At 35.9% G+C, this 20,905-nt stretch overlaps 1 protein-coding gene across 9 annotated transcripts in view; it reads right to left on the minus strand.

The window, feature by feature from the left end:
• The window catches only part of LOC106878549 (uncharacterized), a 338,719-nt gene that overhangs the window by 48,862 nt on the left and 268,952 nt on the right, over positions 1-20,905 (minus strand). Inside the window, exon 1 of one of the 9 annotated variants that reach the window (XM_089346844.1) lies at positions 18,587-18,858. The exons of the other annotated variants lie outside the window; for them this stretch is intronic. Within the exon in view, the coding sequence (XP_089202970.1) occupies positions 18,587-18,598 (12 nt within the window). The 5' untranslated portion in view covers positions 18,599-18,858. Of the gene's footprint in view, positions 1-18,586; positions 18,859-20,905 lie in introns of those variants that run through there. 9 annotated transcript variants of the gene reach the window in all.

The raw sequence follows: 20,905 nt of genomic DNA on the forward strand, positions 1-20,905 counted from the left end.
TGATAAGAGCAAAACCTGTCAAGAGTTGTCCCCCCACCCACCCACAGTTGGTAAAATAGTTGAAAATAGTATAGTCATTATCAATATTATTTCTAATTAGCTTTTTAATGTATCCTGATTTAAATGTGTTAACATTATCAGTTAACATTAATGTGGGTAGAAAATATAAATTCAATCAAAGATCCAGAATAGCGTCTGATTTAAGCACAAGGCCAGCAATTTTTTTTTTTTAGGGGAAGCGATCAGTTGATACTATTGACATCAGTACTATATTTTATTAATGGACCCCCAAAGGATGAATGGCAAAGTTTATCTTGGCAGGATTTGGAATGAGCCAGAACAAAAGCTTCCAGACATTTTCCTTGATGCTCTAATGATTCTGTTACCTTGAAGATTCAGAATGTTTGATAACATTTTTTAATTCTATTACAATCATGAGATGAGAAAATGTGTTGCCAGTAAATTAATTTGGTTGTGACAAACTTGATCAACAAAAAATGGTGAAATGTCATTAAATACAGAAGAGAATACAGAAGAGAGCACCCTATAAAAGCTATATGCAGCTGAGATCTTTACAGTGTGTGCATTCATACAACTGTGTCTATATGGTATACATTCATGTGAGTCTGTATGATGTGTTCACCTACACAACTGAGTCTTGCACAGTGTATGCACCAATATAAATGAATCTCTAATGCATGTACATCCATACAGGTGAATTTCTATGGCAAGTGCATCCATACAAGTGATGTTGTATGATGTGTATGAAGTGTGTGTGTGAGAGAGAGAGAGAGAGAGAGAGAGAGAGAGAGAGAGAGAGAGCATTCACACAAGTGAGTCTGTAGTCTTTGTGCAAACATATATCGTTTTATGTTTTCTCTCACATATGCTGTTTTTATGAAAGATAAATTTGGAAGCAAGTTAATTATGTTTATTGTGGAAAGTCCTAAACAGATTGTAACTGTAGATGTTGAAATACGTAACTATAATTGAAGTGTTACTATTGAACTAGTCACATTAATGGCTTGCTAAAAGCTATGACTGAAGTATAGTCACTGTTGAGCTGGATGTTGTTGACAAATGCTGAAATCTGAGTTAATGATAAAAAGCTAGTATCCAAGTTATTGTTATAAGCCAATATCTGATTGTGGTAGAAGCCTGTCCACTATTGTAGTGGATACTGTATAACCAGTCAGCTATCTGTGTCTCTATTGCTACTACTATTAATGTGGAAACACTTATTAGCAACTAAATATACCTGTTAATATATCCTGGTGCTTAACACTGATCAGCTGTTAGAAATAGCCACTGGGAAAGAAGCTGCTGCTGCTGCTTCTGGTGTTGCAATGAATTACCACTGCTTTTAGTGAGCAGGTGAGTGAGAATTTATTGAAGAGCTGTAAAACAAATCTATTCCTTCAAATTTACCTCTCTGGTACACTAATAATGCAGACTTCTTTCCATCATGAGAAATTCATAACACATCTTCAAGAGTATTGAGTTTTATGCACATGTGCACACACACACACACACATACATATATACATTACATAACTGTACATTTTATTGTGTATTTCAGTGTATTTCAGAAAAATATCTGTTTTCCCAAGTTCTCAAGACAGTTATTTGCCTGTGCAAATTTAGAATTCAATAACAACATTCTTTCATATCTACTTGTTTTTTCCCAGGCATAGAATTATTCAGGTATTTCATACCTGAATACAAAAGAAGCAATAAATAAATAAAAAATAAATAATTAATTCTATTTTATTAGCTATTTACAACTCTTAAGTTAATGCAGAATAAAGCTATAAACCAACTGTGTCATAAAATAACATATTTCACAAGGAGCACTGCATATCAACCCTAATTAGAACACTAAATACTCAACAAATACTGAAGTGAAAGTTGTGTCACTTCCATGGATGTTGGTCTTAAATCCGGGTCAGCTCTGACTGAACAAACCAGTAATCAAAAACATTCCAGCCATGACCCTCCCCTCATTTGTGAGGAGGTGTCATGTATCAGTGGACTCAGTACATTTCATGAGACAATTAATTTGCACCTAGAAACTTCCCTTCAAAGGAACGACCTTGGGAAAGAGACTTTATGTGTAAGCTTCCTCTCTCCATACCACTAATATTGAACAAGGAAAAGGCAAGAGCTAAAAATGACTAGTACCAGTGTCACTGCAGCCATTGCTGTCACAAGAGACAAAAAGCTGAAACTAATAGCACAAGGTATTCATACTCAATATTCTAATAATTTTGCTGCAAGGACAGGTACAATTAGACTTCAATGTCATTTCAGCGATTGCTAACAAACTGTAAAAAAATTTGGAACAGGTATTCTGCTAATAATCATCACCATCGTCGTCATCATCATCAGTTAATGTCCACTTTCCAATGCTTGTATGGGTCATACAGAATTTGTTGAGGCAGATTTCCGATGGCCTTGATGCACTTCCTATCACCAAACACCAGCTGTTTCCAAACAAGGTAATATTTCACCTTCAAAAACTGGAAACAAGCAACACTGCACTTGTACGATGGTGGTACTTATTTACAACTGACGCATGATGCTAAGTCAAGGGTATGGGTACACACAAGTACACACATTCATATCATAAATACACACACACACATACATACATATTCTTTTACTTGCTTCAGTCATTTGACTGGCCATGCTGGAGCACTGCCTTGAAGGGTTTTAGTCAAACAAATTGACCCCAGGACTTATTTTTTTAAGACTGGTACTTATTCTATCAGTCTGTTTCACTAAACCACTACGTAATGGGGATGTAAACACACCAACACCAGTTGTCAAGTGGTCATGGCGGGGGTACAGACACAGATGCACACACATACACAGATATATACATATATATGTACGATGGGCTTCTTTCAGTTTCCGTCGAGTAAATCCACTCACAATGCTTTGGTCAACCCGAAGACACTTGCTCAAGGTACCATGCAATGGGACTGAACCTGCAACATATATATTATCCCTTCTGAATCATATTCATCCTCACTGTACCTTGTGTGTATGACCTGATACATCTCTTTTACTCCGTCTCTCTTTCCTCTCCTTTTCTTACTGGGGTAGCCAAGTATCTCCTCTATAGTAAGACATCTATTTCTATCCCTCTGTCATACTTTAACCTCTCAACCAGCACAATACCACTTCGTTCAGTAACACTCCCCCCTCCCAGTTGAGGGGGTGTCTTGCAAGTAACTTGGTGACGCAGCTGGTGCCATGAAAAAGCACCATTGTTAGTGTCACATAAAAAAGCCTTCAGTACACTCTATAAAGTGGTTGGCATTGGAATGGCATCAAGCTGTAGAAACCATGCCAAAGCAGACAATGGAGCCTGGTGCAATTCTTTGGCTTGCCAGCTCCTGTCAAACCATCCAACTCATTCCAACATAGAAAATGGACATGATGATGATGATGACATATATACACAGAATAGGCTTCTTTCAATTTCCATCTGCTAAATCCATTCACAAGGCTTTGGTCAGCCTAGGCCTGTAGTAAAAAGCAAACACATGTCCAAGGTGTCACATCATGGGACTGAACCTGAGATCATGTACTTGTGAAGCAAGCTTCTTAACTATACAACCATTTCTGCAGTGGACTGTTATTTTATTTATCAACCATAAAAAGAGGAAAGACAAAAGTTGATCTTGGCAGGACGTGAAAAGCCACAAGTATCACACATCAATTTATCCAATACTCTAACAACTGTGCCAGTTTGCTGTCCTATGTAATAAGAACTACCTTATCTAAAATGGTATGGATTAATGAGGGAAATTTAGCTTCTATTTCTAGCAGGTTACTGAAACATCTGGCCTACAGACAAGTCTAATATATCACTACAATGGCCTCTGCTCCTCACAACTACCCTGCTGCATACAAATTCCAGCCAGGTCTATCCATCTCACTAATCTCTTCTCTTTCATCACCCATTCTCTGTCTTGATTCTCAGTCCTTATATACTTGGTTCAAATTTCCACCCATTTGTTCCAACATGTCAATGTTCTAGAACCTTCCTCTGGATAACATGTTTCCTTTAGATAGTTGCAGGCATAACTGTGTGGTAAGAAGTTTCCTTCCCAACCACATGGTTTTGGGTTCAAACCTATGCAGTGGCAACTTGGACAAGTGTCTTCTACTAATATCTACTAATATTCCCAGGCAGACCAAAACCTTGTGAAAGGATTTGGTAGATGGAAAGTGAAAGAAGCCTGTCATATGTGTGTGTGTGTGTGTGTGCACATGCGCACGTGTATTACTGTCCCCTTGCCTTGACATTGGGTAATAGTTGTAAGTGTCATCATCATACAAGCAGTATCCTTTCTTTTCAATCTTCTGTGAAAACATGTCTGGCTGTAGAGGGAAATATTATCTTGCTTGAAAACAAAAGCGGGTTGGTGACAGGAAGGGCATCCAGCATAGAAAATCCATCTCAGCAAGTTCCATTCAACCCATGCAAGCATCGAAGAGTGGATGCTACAATGATGATTATGATGGCTATGATGTCTACTTACAGATGTTCAGACTGAACATCAACCACTTCACCATTCTCGACAGTCTCAGAGAAGCTGAGAATGTCACTGGTGCTGCCCCTTCCTCCTGACTACACTATCAAAGACAAAAGAAATTATTAAAAAGTTTACCAGTCTAAAGATGGAATTTATAAAATGTCAGTCAGATAACGAAGATATTTATGGTTCATTATTTTATTGGCATTTTTCTGTGTGTGTGTGTGTGTGTGTGTGCGTGTGTGTGCGTGTATGTGTGTGTTTACATTTTCATTTTAAAGAATAAAAAGAATTATTGACATTGCAGTATAGTTTGCTTGTTCATATTTGTTCCATTCATTGGACTGTGGCCATGCTGGAGCACCCCGCTTGAAGGGTTTTAGTTGAACAGATCAATCTCAGTACTTATTTTGCAAGTCTGGTATTTATTCTATCATTCTCTGTTGCCAAACTACTAAGTTACAGAGACACAAACAAACCAACACTGGTTATCAAGTGGAGGGGATGGATGACAACTACAGATACACACATGTATTGGGTCATCCCATAAATAATGCAGTTTTTTTTTATACTTCTTATATTTTTCAAAATTAAGATAAACGATTTTCTTTTTTAATCTAAAATATACTCTCCATCATTTTAAACAATGCTCTACCATTTATCTGGTAGACATGCAAGGCCCCTCTTCCAAAAGTCACTTGTCCGTGACAAAAAATAATCCTCCAGTATTGTTCTGACCTTGTCTACAGAATTCATATTTTTTCCATCCAAATGATTTTGAAGACTGCAGAATAAATGATAATCAGATGGGGCAATGTCCAGAAAATATGGTGAGTAGGGCATTGTTTCTCATTCAAACTGCTCCAGCCTTTGGAATGTCACCCTCGTTGTACGAGGCTAAGCACGATCTTGATGGAAGAACACTTTTCCTCTTGAAACCAAAGATGGTCGTTTTTCTTCTAGTGCTGACATAAGCTGTTCACAGTAGATCTCCTTTGTTAGCATTTGGTTTGGGCTTAAAAGTTCAAAGTGGACTAAACCTTGGAAAGTTTGTGAAGAACCCATTGACCCAATTTGCTGACTTTTCCAATGGCACATAGGTGTCAATGAATGGTTGAATGACCAAATTCAAGCCTCTCTGCTAGTTCTTCAACAGTTACGATAGGATTTTGTTCCACCAGGATTTGTAGGTCGTCCTTGTCGAGCTTTATAGATCTTCCAGGACAAGGCTTGTTTTCTAGGCAGTAGTTTCTGACTTAGAATCCCTGGAACCACCATTGACACTGGCTTACACTTATTGTCTGATCCCCATATACTGCATTAATGTTCCTCTCACGTTCCGTTGCATTGTTGCCTTTATTGAACTCAGTAAGCAAAATATGCTCTTTTGTCACTTCCATTATAGCTTTTGTTAAAATCGAACAACACACTTGAAAACTTGCACTATGAATAAGGACAAGATAAAAATACTACCAGCTTTTATAGCAAGTTGATGCATGTAGTTTATCCCGTCCCCCTCCAACTTTCAGTTCATGCAATTGAAAAAAACCATATTATTTATGGGATGACCCAATATATACACGACAGGCTTCCACACAGTTTTCAGCAACCAAATTCACTTACAAAGCATGGTAGCCTTGTGAGTGAATTCACTTAAAGTGATGTTCAGTGGGACTAAACTTGAAATTACATGGTTCCAAAGTGAGCTTCTTAACAACATGACCATGCACAAGTTGATGAATAAATGATGACACCAATGCTTTACAGTTGAGCAATCTACTGTAAATGTTATGCATTCATACGTAAGTGTAAGTTAGTATATAGAAGTGTAATACAACAAACACATGAACCCTAAGTCAATACTTGCACTAAGCATTAAAAACACAACCTATTTGTTTGCAGTCTAGTATGCAAGCCATTGAATGACATGATATTACTTTTATGCATGAGCAGGGAAATAATATAAGGCAAATGAAATAAAAGTCATGTAGCTATGTAGGGTGTATGCATCACTGGTTCAGTGAATAAGAAAATTATGCTTCGTCTAGAAACAAGCTCCTTTCTTGTCTAACTCTCTAGATCAGCTTTAATATAGCAGGCTACAATATCAAAAGCATTCCAGCTTTCTAGTCATGATCATATTATCATTATTATTTGAAAGCGGTGAGCTAGCAGAATTGTTAGCATGCCGGGCAAAATGCTTAGCAGCATTTCATCCATCTTTATTTTATGTTTTGAATTCAAATTCCAGAGATTGACTTTGCCTTTCATCCTTTTGGGGGTCAATAAAATAGTACCAGTTGAACACTGGGGTTGATTTAATTAACTAAGCCTCTTCCCTGAACTAACTGACTTTGTGCCAAAATTTGAAACCACTATTATTATTAAGTTGGTAAGCTGGCAGAATCATTAACAAGCCAAGCAAAATGCTTAATGGCATTTCATCTGTCTTCACGTTCTGAATTCAAATTCTGCCAAGGTTGACTTTGCCTCTCATCCATTCAGGGTCAATGAAATAAGTACCAGTAGAACATTAGTGTCAATGTAATCAATTTACTTACTCCTCTGAAATTGCTGGTCTTGTGCCAAAATTTAAAACCATTATTATTATTATTAAGGTGGTGAGCTGGCAGAATTGTTAGCATATCTTGTCAAAATGATTAGAAGCATTTCATCCATCGTCGTGTTCTGAGTTTAGACTCTGCTGAAGTTGACTTTGCCTTTCATCTTTTAAGGATCAATAAAATAAGTACCAGTTAATCAACTTACCCCTAGACTGAAGTTGCTGGCCTTGTGCCAAAATTTGAAATCATGATTATTATTATTAAGGCTGCAAGCTGGCAGGAACGTTAGTACACTGGGTGAAATGCTAAGCAGTATTTCATCCATCTTTGTGTTCTACACTCAAACTTTGCCTTTCATCCTTTTGGGAATGAAGTACTGGGGTCAATGCAATTGACCAGATCCCTCCCACAAAATTTTAAGCCTTGTTCCTATAACAGAAAGGATTATTATTATTTATTATGAAAGTGCTGGTAGAATCATTTAAAAGTATTTCTTCTGGGTTTTTACATTCTGGGTTCCAATTCCTCCATAGATAACTTTGCTTTTCATTTTTTTGAGACTAATAATATAAGTACCAGTTGACCACTGGAGTCAATGTAATCAACCAGCTCCCTGCCTTAAAATTTCAGGTTTTGCACCTATTGTAGAAAGAGAGTATGATCGCGAATACAAGTGACCAAAATGAGGCTCTCCCTAAGGTTCTCTGGAGTAACATCATGCAACCGGATGCATAGCTTGGAGATTAGGGAGTCTCTCCAGGTTGAGCCACTACTTCTCTACATTAAGGGGTTACAGCTCCAGCACTATGGATATGTGGTTAGAATACTGCAGAAAATTACTGAAAGATAGAATCATCAAGCTGAGCCAACCAACAGAAGACCTAAAGATAAACTGAGAATGAGGAATTTGGATAATATCTATCATCTCAGTTGGCAACACTTTGGAATCCAGCTGGAAAGTGGAATCATGGTTGCTTCTGATAGGCCCGTATGGAGAGGTGCCTGAGGGCTCTGCCCACACAACCCTTCCAAGATAGTGAGTGATGAAAATGGATGAACAGCAAAATTCATTTTTCTTCAGAAAAATTGTACCCAAGACTACATCATCCAATATGTCTTCATTTTAAAACTAGTAGGATGTGATATAAAGAGACAAGACACTTGGCTGCTGTTTCTAGCTGGTTAAAAGATCACATAGTCTCTATGTCATAAAGCCTTCCTAGTTGACTTGTTTTTAGTTCAAATCCAGATTGAGACTGTGTACATGTTCAGAAATATGACACTAGGTGACAATTGTAAAATGAACCAATCAACACCCAATGTACATATAACTACTGTAAATACTGCATTATTCATCTCTAAATATGAGGTTAATAATCCAGAAAATTATAATCTTCTATGTATGAATGATCTTGCATATGTGAATTATATAAATAGAAAGACAGGTTTAACAGTTAATGCCTTTGTGTGATTATTGTTAGTCATTATTTAATCAGTCAAATTACTGGCTCTTTATGCTGAGTTCAAACGTTGTCAAAGCCAACTTTGCTTTCCATCTTTCTGGGGGTGATAAAATAAAGTACTAGTGAAATACTGAGGTGGATTTAATCAACTAATCTTTCTTGTCCCTTAACACCAGAATTTATGGTTTACGGTATTGTGCTTATAATGTAAATCATTATTTATTAAATTAATTAATACATATTTACATATATTGTTTAATTGTGACAGAGCCAATAATTTGACTTTTATCCATCAGTTGGCGAGAGAGAGAGGGGGGGAGAGGGAGGTGGATTTTGAGTTAATAGATATCTACTTGAGGCATATGATTATTTAGAGCCAGATAACCTGAGTAAGAATTTAGCCATAGATATGGCCCTGTGCTTGTAATAGGGATATGAACAGATGTCTACATATATATCATTTTACATCCACTTTCCATGTTAGCATGGGTTGAATGAGACATCATAGTCTGACTCAGTTATTAGTAGGAGTTATTGCCCTCCTACACATGTAGAGGATCATATCTCTCACAAACATTCCATTCTTGGCATGGCTTCTATAGCTGGATGCTTTTCTTAATATCCACCACTTTATAGAGTATACTGGGTACTTTTTATCATGACACTAGTACTAGATAAATTGTCAGATCCTTAACAAGACCAAAGGGTCCTTTTATCTTATGCAGTGTCCATTTAATCACCACCCATTTTACAGAATGCACTGTATGTATTGTGGCACCAGCGCCAGAGAGGCTGCCTTGTCTATTGCAAGACTAAAGGGTTTTCTGGTTTCTGTATTAACTCCATTCTTTCAAAGCAAATATGATCAAAAGGGTAAATAGAGGAGTGAGTGATTACTAAGTCAAAGTATGAGTGAAGGAAGAGAGAGAATGAGTATGAAACAGTCTGATAGGAAAGTTTGGTAAGGGAGGGAGTAATGGAAGAGAGATAGTGAGAGCTATATCTTGGTTGTTGGTAAGGAGAATAAATAGAAAAGTAGCATGAGCAGTATGATGGGATTGCAACAGAGACAGGTGAAGGCAAGAGAGAGTGAGTGACAGACATCAATAGAGGTGAGTGACAGACATCAATAGAGGTGAGTGATATCAAGAGTGGTAGATAGCAATGAAGAGTGACAAGAGGGAGAAGAAAGTGTGATTGTAAAGAAGGATGATAGTAAGAGATACTGGATATCAATAGATCCAATGTTCTTTGATGTCATTCCTCATTGCACAGGCATTGTGAAGGGAGGAAGAGTGTCAGAGAGGTGATGGTAGAAGAGAGGAAGAGCAATAAAGAGTGATAGCAGAAAGATTGTACATAGATGAAATGACATTCCTGGTTTCACCGGCAGCATGGTACACTGGGTATGCAAAAGGGTAAGTGAGAGGTTAACAAAGAAGGTAGTGGACATGAGTTTAACAGGAATATAATGGACAATAAGAATTCAATATATATATATATATATATATATATATATCCCATTCTCTATCCTATCACTATATTAATTAATATTTTGCCATACTTGCACTGGTGGGAAGGTTTTATTTAATATCATCATCATAATTATAATCATTTAACATCTCCTTTACCAATGCTGGGTTGGATGGTTTGACAAGAACAGACAAGCCAAAGCGCTCCACCAGATTCTATATTTACTTTGGCATGGTTTTACAGATGGATGCCCTTTCTAATGCCAACCACTTAACAGTTACTATTACATGTGACATTCTCTATGAGATTCAGCTTTTTGATATCAGCCTTCACTATTTCTCCCATGTGTTCCTAAGTCTGCCCCTTCTAAAAGATCCATCAACTTCGAGGACTTGGTACTTTTTTTTAAAAAAGAACAAATATCCTCCATTCACCACATGTCTATATCAGTGCTGTCTTCTCTCTTGCACACTACATTTGACTACTTTTATATCCAGCTTTGATTTCAGCTCATTTGTACATACAGCTTTGATTTCAGCTCATTTGTACATACATTGTTCTTTCACACTATATACATCCAACAGAGCATGCTCACTAGATTTCTTTCTAGCCATTGCAAATCTTCCATTTTCAAGGCCATATCTTACTACCATGCAGCATTAAGCTTTGTGTGTATTTGCATGTATGCATGGCCATGTGTGCATGTGTAAGCTAGTTGTAAGTCTAAGTCTGAGTGTGGTTTCTATTCCCACAAACAGAAGTTATTTCCATTAACTTATCACAAATGCCTACAGGAAAGTCATGCACATCATAGCATGTATCCTGCTAACCCTGAATTAAATAGAGTTAATCTTCCATTGATAGATTATGAATACTTTTTATATATTTAACTCTCTTTATGTCACATGTCAGTTAAATAATTAGCTCACACACACACACACACATATGCGTGCACATATACATACACATATTTTGGATACATCAATGCACTTAAAAAAACAATAAAGGAACTTCTACATAGCAGCTTAGCCTACTAGAAATAGCAACCAAATCGCACTTTACTGCTTTAATAAACCACAAAGATAGTGCCTAATATGATCTTAGATACATTGTGTCTGAAAAACAAAAAACAAGGTAGGGTGGTCATAGGTGTAATTTCTTCTGGTTATAGGTCAGCACAGTCACAGCTGATCAGGGCTTTAACAACAACTTTAATAAAAAATATGTAAATATGTATGCATCTGTGATTTTCTTTGAAACTCATTTAAGCTTTTTTTTTTACATAATTTAAGCAGGTCACAAACCAAGTGAAGGAATTTCATTGTTTTAATCAGCACAGTTCTAGAGGTTTGTGAATATTTGAATGAATCTGTGTGTGTATATATAGAGGCAAACATGTAAGAGCATACAATGTAAGTGTATGTGAGGATATATTTGCATTTATGTAAATAAATGAGTGTATATGTTAATTCTAGGAAACTCAAATAGAGAATTTATGGAATGCTTTATAAACTTCCAATAATTGGTCAGACTTGGAGGCTATGAGTCAAGGTGATTTTGTCCTTACTAGGGAAAATCCAGCATTTCCAGGCTTTTGTGAAAATCTGCTGTTTCATAGGGCAGTGTAACTATGGTAATAAATACAAATGAGATATCTTATAGCCAGGATACAAGAGTTGTAAATCGTACATTAAGTTACTATAGGTGTTCTTCTTTTTCCATGAATTCAGGTGATACATTCACATCCATGGGGCAGCTGATCTCTACAACAGAGCATGACTTTCATTCACTGTCCCAGGTCTTATTCTGAATACCAAGTCTGTTGTGTTTGCACTGATTACTGTTGTTATTCCTTATTTTAAAGATGTGTATACATTTTCATACTGGTGTTTCTTTGGTGTCATTATGAGGACAATTCTTCCTGAAGATGGCAAAGTAAATAATTTTGGCAACAAAACATTTTTCAGTGGGAAGATGGTACTTTGCAAACATTTGCTGGACAATTGTTGATGATGTGGATGATAGCACACAATTAACACTTTCAATCACAATGCAGAGATTTGAAGCCACCATTATCTTTTTCATTAACCAGTTATTTATTGGCTGTCTCCCATTCCAGAATAGAGAAGGCATGAATTCTTTTAGGTGAGATGTGATGTATTGATCCCAGGCTAACTTTTCTTTCAATATTGTTGATACTCTCAAGCTTGCAGGTTATGTATCCATGAATATCTTTCTACTGATATGGAGAATATTTCTACATTGAACTTCTGTTTAAGTAGGTTAGGTCAAGCTACCCTTGGTTCACATGAAAGAAACTGTATACCCAAAATAGCTATACAAGTGTTATTCAACTACACTCAAGATATTTTTCTACTGTTGAATACACATCATGGACTCATTTCTTCCTGTACTGTTCAGTAAGTACTGACTTTATGCCTCTGCTTCAATCTTTCCCATCTAACATAGATCCTACGATGGTTAAATATCTTTCTAGTTTTGATATCCAAGCTGTGGATCATTTCATGAGTCCAGTCTTTTATCTTCAAGTTTAGTACAAACATTGGAACTGTGAAGGCATTATAGAACATGGTATTTCTGAATGCAAATAATCCTGAATTCCATACCTTCCAAAGTCCACTGAAGTATTCTTTCATCATGTTAATTTAACTCGGAGCACCAACATATGCAACATTCTCATAAATTTGAGATACTCATAGAATCTGTCATCGGAGAAAGAGGAGATAGACATGTCATTGATATCCATATCTTATCAAGTCCAACAATCTTTTCTCAATTAAATACCAGAACACTTATCCTGAGCAAACTCCATCTGTATGTCGTGTGAGAATGCTGTGACTAACTCTGTCTATTTTTGTCATTGCTTATAACCTAAATACAGCTTACAGATCAACAAAAAAGGGTGGGTGACATTAATTTTCGTTGCTTCTACAGATTCTAACCTTCAGCTTTGATATTTCTTTAACAGAACCGACAAAGGCTTCACTGCCACATGGGTAGCTGTTGAGACAAGCCATCATAATCTATAAAGCAATTCTGATAATGACTAAAGTAATTGCCACAAATCTTGGTGGTAGCTGTGTGTACTATGCTGCTGTAATCAGTCTTTTAATTAATGGCGGATGGAACATTAGCAAGGCACAATAATATAAGTATCCACGAATGAGGGACTGAATCAAGTACCCTCTTGAAATTTAGTTGTATGGTGGATTGACAGAAGCAATAAAACATTAGACAAAATGTCTTATGATATTTATACCAACTCTTGGAATTTTGAGTTTAAATCCTGTTAAAATCAAGTTTTCTTTTCCTTCTTCCACCTGAACCTTGGGTACCTTTTTGAATCAAGCTTTTGGTTTGACTCGAATGCTTTGGTTTGTGGATCTCTTCCTCTCTCCCATCCTCACTCACAGGAACCCTGAAAATGTCCATAGGCGTTGCTCTTCTAATCAGACTCTTTTGTTTTTCGTAAAAGTGAAAAAAGAAAAACATATACAAAAAACTGGAGTGGGATCCCTCTCTAGCTCTAAGAGACTTGTAGGGTGATATTTCATTCAAACGTCAAGAGAAGAGCTATAGGACCATGTACTTGACTCTAAAACTGAGAACAGGGAGAAGAAGTAGGCTGAGGTGGTACATCACACACATACCCATACAACGTAACTGTAACACTTAGGTTGATAAAACATGAAGTTAAATGGGGTCACACTGAATCCAGCTGTTACACACCCCTGATAACAAAAGCCATGTCTAAGTGGGTAACCATAAATGCTTTATATGTCTTTACTACTATTATATTTTGTTTTATTGAGTATGTTTCTATGGTATTTTCATACATATTTCATGTTTTACTAATTTTTAACCTGCCTGTCATTTAATGTTTCTGTATCTCCTCCCATTTTTATAAAACTTACACCAGCCACACATGAAATGGAACTCCTAACGTTTATGTTTATTGTAATGTATACATGAGCCTTCTGTGGATCCTACATAGATTACAATTATGTTCATTACTACTACTACTACTACCACCACTACCACATGTATATGCGAAATTGTATTTACACAAATATCTATACCCATATATATATATATATATATATATATATATATATATATATATATATATAGAGTGTCATCCCATAAATAATGCAGTTTTTACAATTGCATGAACTATAAGTTGGAAGGGAACAGGATAAACTACCTGCATCAACTTGCTACAAAAGCAGGTAGTAATTTTACCTTGTCCTTATTCTTAGTGCAAGTTTTCAAGGGTGCAGTTCGATTTTAACAGTTATTTTTTCAAAGCTATAATGGAAGTGACAAAGGAGCATATTTAGCATATTTTGGTTACTGGGTTCACTAAAGGCAACAACACAACAGAAAGTGCGAGGAATGTGAATGCAGTATATGGAGATTGGACAATAAGCGTAGGCCAATGTCAATGGTGGTTCTAGAAATTCCGAGCTGTAAACTACAGCCTAGAAGACAAGCCTTGTCCTGGAAGATCTGTAGAGCTCAACAAGGACATCCTGCAAACTCTGGTGGAACAAAATCCCATTGTAACTGTTGAGGAACTAGCAGAGAAGCTTGGATTTGATCATTCAACCATTCATTGAAACCTGTATGCTATCAGAAAAGTCAGCAAATTGGGTCAATGGGTTTTTCCAAACTTTCTGAGTCTAATCGTGCACAGAGAGTGAATGTGTGCTCTTTTTTGCTGTCACGTCTCATGAATGAACCTTTATTGGACCGAATAGTGACTGGTGATGAGAAATGGGTGCTCTATAAAAAATGTCAAGTGCCGAAGACAGTGGGTAGGGAAAGGAGAATCACCAGCACCCCAGGCTAAAGAAGGTCTTCACCCACATAAGGTGTTGTTGTCTGTTTGGTGGGGTGTGAAAGGTTTAGTCCACTTTGAACTTTTAAACCCATACCAAATGATAACTAAGGAGATCTACTGCGAGCAGCTCGAGCAGCTTAAGTCAGCACTAGAAGAAAAATGACCATCTTTGGTTTCAAGACAAAAGGTGTTCTTCCATCAGGATAATGTTTGGCCTCATACAACGAGGATGACATTCCAAAGGCTCAAGCAGTTTGAATGGAAATGATACCCCACCCACCATATTCACCGGACATTGCCCCATCTGATTATCATTTATTCTGTAGTCTTCAAAATCATTTGGATGGAAAAAATATGAATTCTGTAGACAAGGTCAGAACAATACTGGAGGAGTATTTTTCATCACGGATAAGTGAATTTTGGAAGAGAGGCCTTGCAAGTCTACCAGATAGATGGAAGAACATTGTAGAAAATGAAGGAGAGGATATTTTAGATTAAAAAAAACTTTGTTTACTTTAATTTTGAAAAATAAAGAAGTATAAAAAAAACTCCATTTATGGGATGACCCAAGATATATATATATGTGTATGTGTGTGTATATATATATATATATATATATATATATACACACACACACAAACACATATACACATACATATGTCTATATGCATACTATTATCATCATCTTGACTTTATATATTACAAAATAATTTCCAACTATTTCCAGAAAGAAAATAACAGAAAGTTGATTAAAACACGAAAGCACTTTTAAAAACAACCATAAACACCTGTGAGTATTTTGCTTAATGAAAAAATAGCAGTAATTACATATAAACACACACACATCATCATCATCATTACCATCTTTTAACATCCATGTTTCATGCTGGCATGGATATATATATATATATATATATATATATATATATATATATATATATATATATATTAAAAATAACGTCGACAATTAATGCACTAGAAATAGATCACATTTTGTGTCTATTAAGACCTAAAAAGTTCTCAACATGAAATATATTTCATGTTGAGAACTTTTTAGGTCTTAATAGACACAAAATGTGATCTATTTCTAGCGCATTAATTGTCCATGTTAGTGGTTGACGTTATTTTTTAAATGTACCTTAATCCCCTGAGATTGTAGATAATATTTTTGAATCTCTTTGATTCTTTAAATGTGCTGGCCCCCTGATAATTAATCGATATTAATTAATATATTAATATATGAATAATTACCAGATCTTATATATATATATATATATATATATGCGCACACACATTACACACACACACACACACACATATATATTGAAGAGAGAAAGTAAGAAAAAAACAGTAGCAAGACAAAATAAGTTCACATTTACTATTAGTTTGATATTGAGGGAAATGGAATTAGTTAATTAAAATCATGTTTTAGACATTGTCCCTTGGAATAGTTTGTAGAGTAGACAGAGAGTGGGGAAAACGAAGAAAGGAGAAACTGAAATCAAAATAAAAGGCACAACTGCTGTGAAAATGCCCACGTGGAGACTGTCTATATAGTGGGCATACACATGAACAAACAAACATATACATAGACATACAGACACACACACACACACACACACACACCCATATATTCAATCTTTTATCTTTCACTTGTTTCAGTCATTAGACTGTGACCATGCAGGGGCACTGCCTTAAAGAATTTTTAGTCAAATGAATCAACCCTAGCTCTTATTTTTATCTGTTTTCTTCTTCTTAAGTTTGGTACTTATTCTAGCAGTCACTTTTGCTGAGCCACCAAGTTACAGGGACATAAGAACACCAACAACAATTGTCAAGCAGTGGTTGGAGGACAACAAACACAGACAAAAAGACACACATGTATGTATGTATATATCATCATCATCATCATCATCATCATCATTTAACGTCTGCTTTCCGTTAAACGATGATGATGATGATGATGTATACATACATATATAATATATATATATATATATATATATATATATATATATATATATATATATATGTGAAGGAAATGTTCTCTATGTGGCCTGTGTTTTCTGTACTCTGTTTATCATTTTGTCCACGTTTTTTTGCTACGTCCTGTACCCAGACCCAGATATGCATCTATATATACATGTAGATGTAGGTATGTACATACATGTACGTATATACACATATATTATTTGTATTATATATATATATATACATATACACACACACATACATACATACATACATACATACATACATACTTACATACATACATATACAAAAGGTTTCTTCCACTTTCTGTCTGCTAAACCCACTCAAAGGGTTTTGGTCAGCCCAAGACTATAGGAAAAGACACCTGCCCAAGGTGCCACTCAGTAGGACTGAACCCGGAACCATGTGGTGTTGAGAAACAACCTTCTTATCACACAGTTACATCTGTGCTTTTATATATATATATATATATATATATATATATAGATATAGAATATAAATAAATGGTTGGCTAATATTCATAGTTTCAGTTGGTCACGTTGGGAAATCCAGCAGAAAACAGGATTGACAGTTGCAACTAATAGGACCCTATGAAGGTGCCTAAGGACTCTAACCCCCATGGCCCACCCAGGAATACTGGGTGAAGATTGATATGTCTATGTGTGTGTGTGTGTGTGTGTGTGTGTATATATATATATATATATATATGTATAAATACAACCATATATTTACACACACATTCTCTTTCTCTCTCTACACACACAGTGTCTCAATGATGGTTCACATATTAAACACAAGCAACTAGGACCAAAAATGGGTGAGTATCCATGACCTTGTAAAATACAGCAAATAAAACATATCTCATCATTATTAAACAATCATCATCATTTTAAGCCCAAATTTTCTATGCTTATATATAACATACATAATTATTACAACCCATACCTTTTTCTCATCTCTCACACACACACAAATACACATTGTTTATTTAAACTGTTATGTTGTAGCAAACTGAATTTCATGTCACTGTGATCATCTGTTTGTATGCATGGGTGTCTATGTATGTGTGTTTGTGTGTGTAGGTTGTTTTTCTTTGAGATTACTGAAGTTCTTTTTTCATGGAGATCAAGCCGGTTGCTAACTAAATGACAAGATACATTGAGATAAGACAGTTCTCAGGTTTGTAAATATGTGATTGATTTAGTGATGAGACTATGTATGTAAGCTTGTATGTGTATACGTGTGTGTGCATATATATATATATATATATATATATATATATATATATATATATATATATATATATATTTTTTAAATTTATATATATATATATTTATATATATATATATATATATATATATGTATATGTTAAACACACACACACATACAGTCACTTTCATTACTAACTCATCACTTTATATATAAATATATATACGTACGCACATGCTCAAAGTGTGCTTATATATATATATGCATGTGTTTAGATATGTTGTATGCATAGCATATATATATATATATATATATATATATATATATATATATATATATATACTTATGAAAAAAAAAAAAGAAAAAGAAAGGAAGGAAACAGGTGTAAAAGAAAGAGAAAAAATACAAAGAAAAACAGGAAAAATCCAAAGACAGGAAAAAAAATAAAATAAAAAAGGTATTTGAAGTACATACTATTTTCCACATGTTGAATATTATTTAAAGGAATACAGTGCTGGATAAAATGGAAATTAGCTGCAATCGAATCCATGTATTAAAGAAGTTGTATGTAGATGTATATATATACACACATATATATATATACAAATATATATATCTATATCTATATCTATGTATATATATATATATATATGGAGAGAATGACAGATCAGATGCAGAGATACTGGTGTTGATTAGGACAGCTCAGACCAGCTGCTTCCACTATAGCTTATAAATGAGATAGAGGTGAGATTTAGTAGTGCTACTTCTATTTCCAAACAGTATTGTTGTTGCTGTTGTTGTGGTTGTTGTGGTGGTAGTGGTGGTGGCGGCGGCTGTTATGGTTGTTATTCATTTAATGACAGTGGTGCTGCTGATGATTGCTGAATGAGTGAAAATACCCCCTCAAGAATTCCGCCCCCCTTGCTCCCCCACCTAAGGAAAAAAAAAACAAAAACAAAAAATAAATTGAATAGTATCAGGTAAGAGTAAGTGTAGGAGGGGGAGGAGGACGAAGACTGGATGCTGGTGAGAGACAGCTAGAGAGGAGAATAGAGAGAGAGAGGAGAATAGAGAGAGAAAGAGTTTGAGAAAGTGGGAGGGAGAGAGAGAGGAGAGTCAATGAGTAAGAGAGTAAGAGAGGGAGGAATGTGACAGGAGAGAGAGAATGAGCAAGTGAGTAGAAGGCAATGTGTAAAAAGAGAAAGTGAGAGAGATCGACCTACAAGAAGGAAGTGAGAGAGAGAGAGTGAGACTGAGAGAGGGCGGTGCTTTTTATGCTTCACTTGGGACTAAGAGGAGGAGGAGTAGTTAGGAAACACGGAACAAAGAAGGAAAGAAACAAGCATAGTAGTAATAATGTGTGTGTGTGTGTGTGTGTGTGTGAAGAGAGGATCGGGTGTATGTGTGTGTGCATAAGTGCATGTGCATGTGTATGTATATGTATTACTGTATGTTCATATGTGTGTATATGTATATGTATACATGTGTGTATGTGTGTATACATGACCACATGTGTATGTGTGTGTCAATGGAAATCTGTGAGATGACAGCTAGAAAGAAGGTAGTGGCACAATGGACAGGAATTACTGAAGTATGGTGGGATAGTATCAGAGGTGAGCTAATGATCAATGAGGTAATTGGATGGAGGGGGGGGGGGGGAGAAAAAGGGAGGTGGAGGGGTTAAAAGATAGTTTTAGGTGTTGATCAGTGTGTGTTTGCAGGTGACAGAGGAGGGTGGGGAACATAAAAGTTAAGTGTCAGGAGATTTCTGAATGAATGAATGAATATATATATATATATATATATATATATATATATATATGTATATGTGTGTGTGTGTGTGTGTATATATATATATATATATATATATATATGCATACATACATATGTATGTATATATGTATTCTTTTACTCTTTTACTTGTTTCAGTCATTTGACTGCGGCCATGCTGGAGCACCACCTTTAGTCGAGCAAATCGACCCCAGGACTTATTCTTTGGATGCCTAGTACTTATTCTATCGGTCTCTTTTGCCGAACCGCTAAGTTACAGGGACGTAAACACACCACCATCGGTTGTCAAGCGATGTTGGGGGGACAAACACAGACACACAAACATACACACACATATATATATACATATATATACGACGGGCTTCTTTCAGTTTCCGTCTACCAAATCCACTCACAAGGCTTTGGTCGGCCCGAGGCTATAGTAGAAGACACTTGCCCAAGGTGCCACGCAGTGGGACTGAACCCAGAACCATGTGGTTGGTAAGCAAGCTACTTCCCACACAGCCACTCCTATATATATATATATATATATATATATACATACATATATATATACATATCAAAAAAAGCAACACGGATTTTAAAGATGATTGCAGTACACACGTTTCATGCTACTCCATTTATTTAAGTAATGCATGCATTACATTATATATATATATAGATAAACTCAGGCATGACTATAGGCATAAGCAGTGTTGTGTAGTAAGAAATTCGCTTCCAGGTCAAGTGCCTTCTACTATAGCCTTGGACTAACCAAAGCCTTGAGGGTGAATTTGGTAGATGGAAACTGAAAGAAGCCCATCATGTGTGTGTGTGTGAATGTGCTTGTTTGTCCTCATCACTGGTTGACAACCAGTGTTGGTGTGTTTACATCCTTGTAACTTAGTGGTTAGGCAAAAATGACTGATAAAATAAGCATCAGATTTAAAAAAAATAAAAGAAGTACTGAGGTCAATTCATTCTACTAAAATTCTCCAAGGTGTTGCCCCAGCATGGCTGCAG

The sequence above is a fragment of the Octopus bimaculoides genome, chromosome 2, assembly GCF_046866305.1.
Source record: "Octopus bimaculoides isolate indiv1 chromosome 2, ASM4686630v1, whole genome shotgun sequence".
Classification (NCBI taxonomy): domain Eukaryota; kingdom Metazoa; phylum Mollusca; class Cephalopoda; order Octopoda; family Octopodidae; genus Octopus; species Octopus bimaculoides.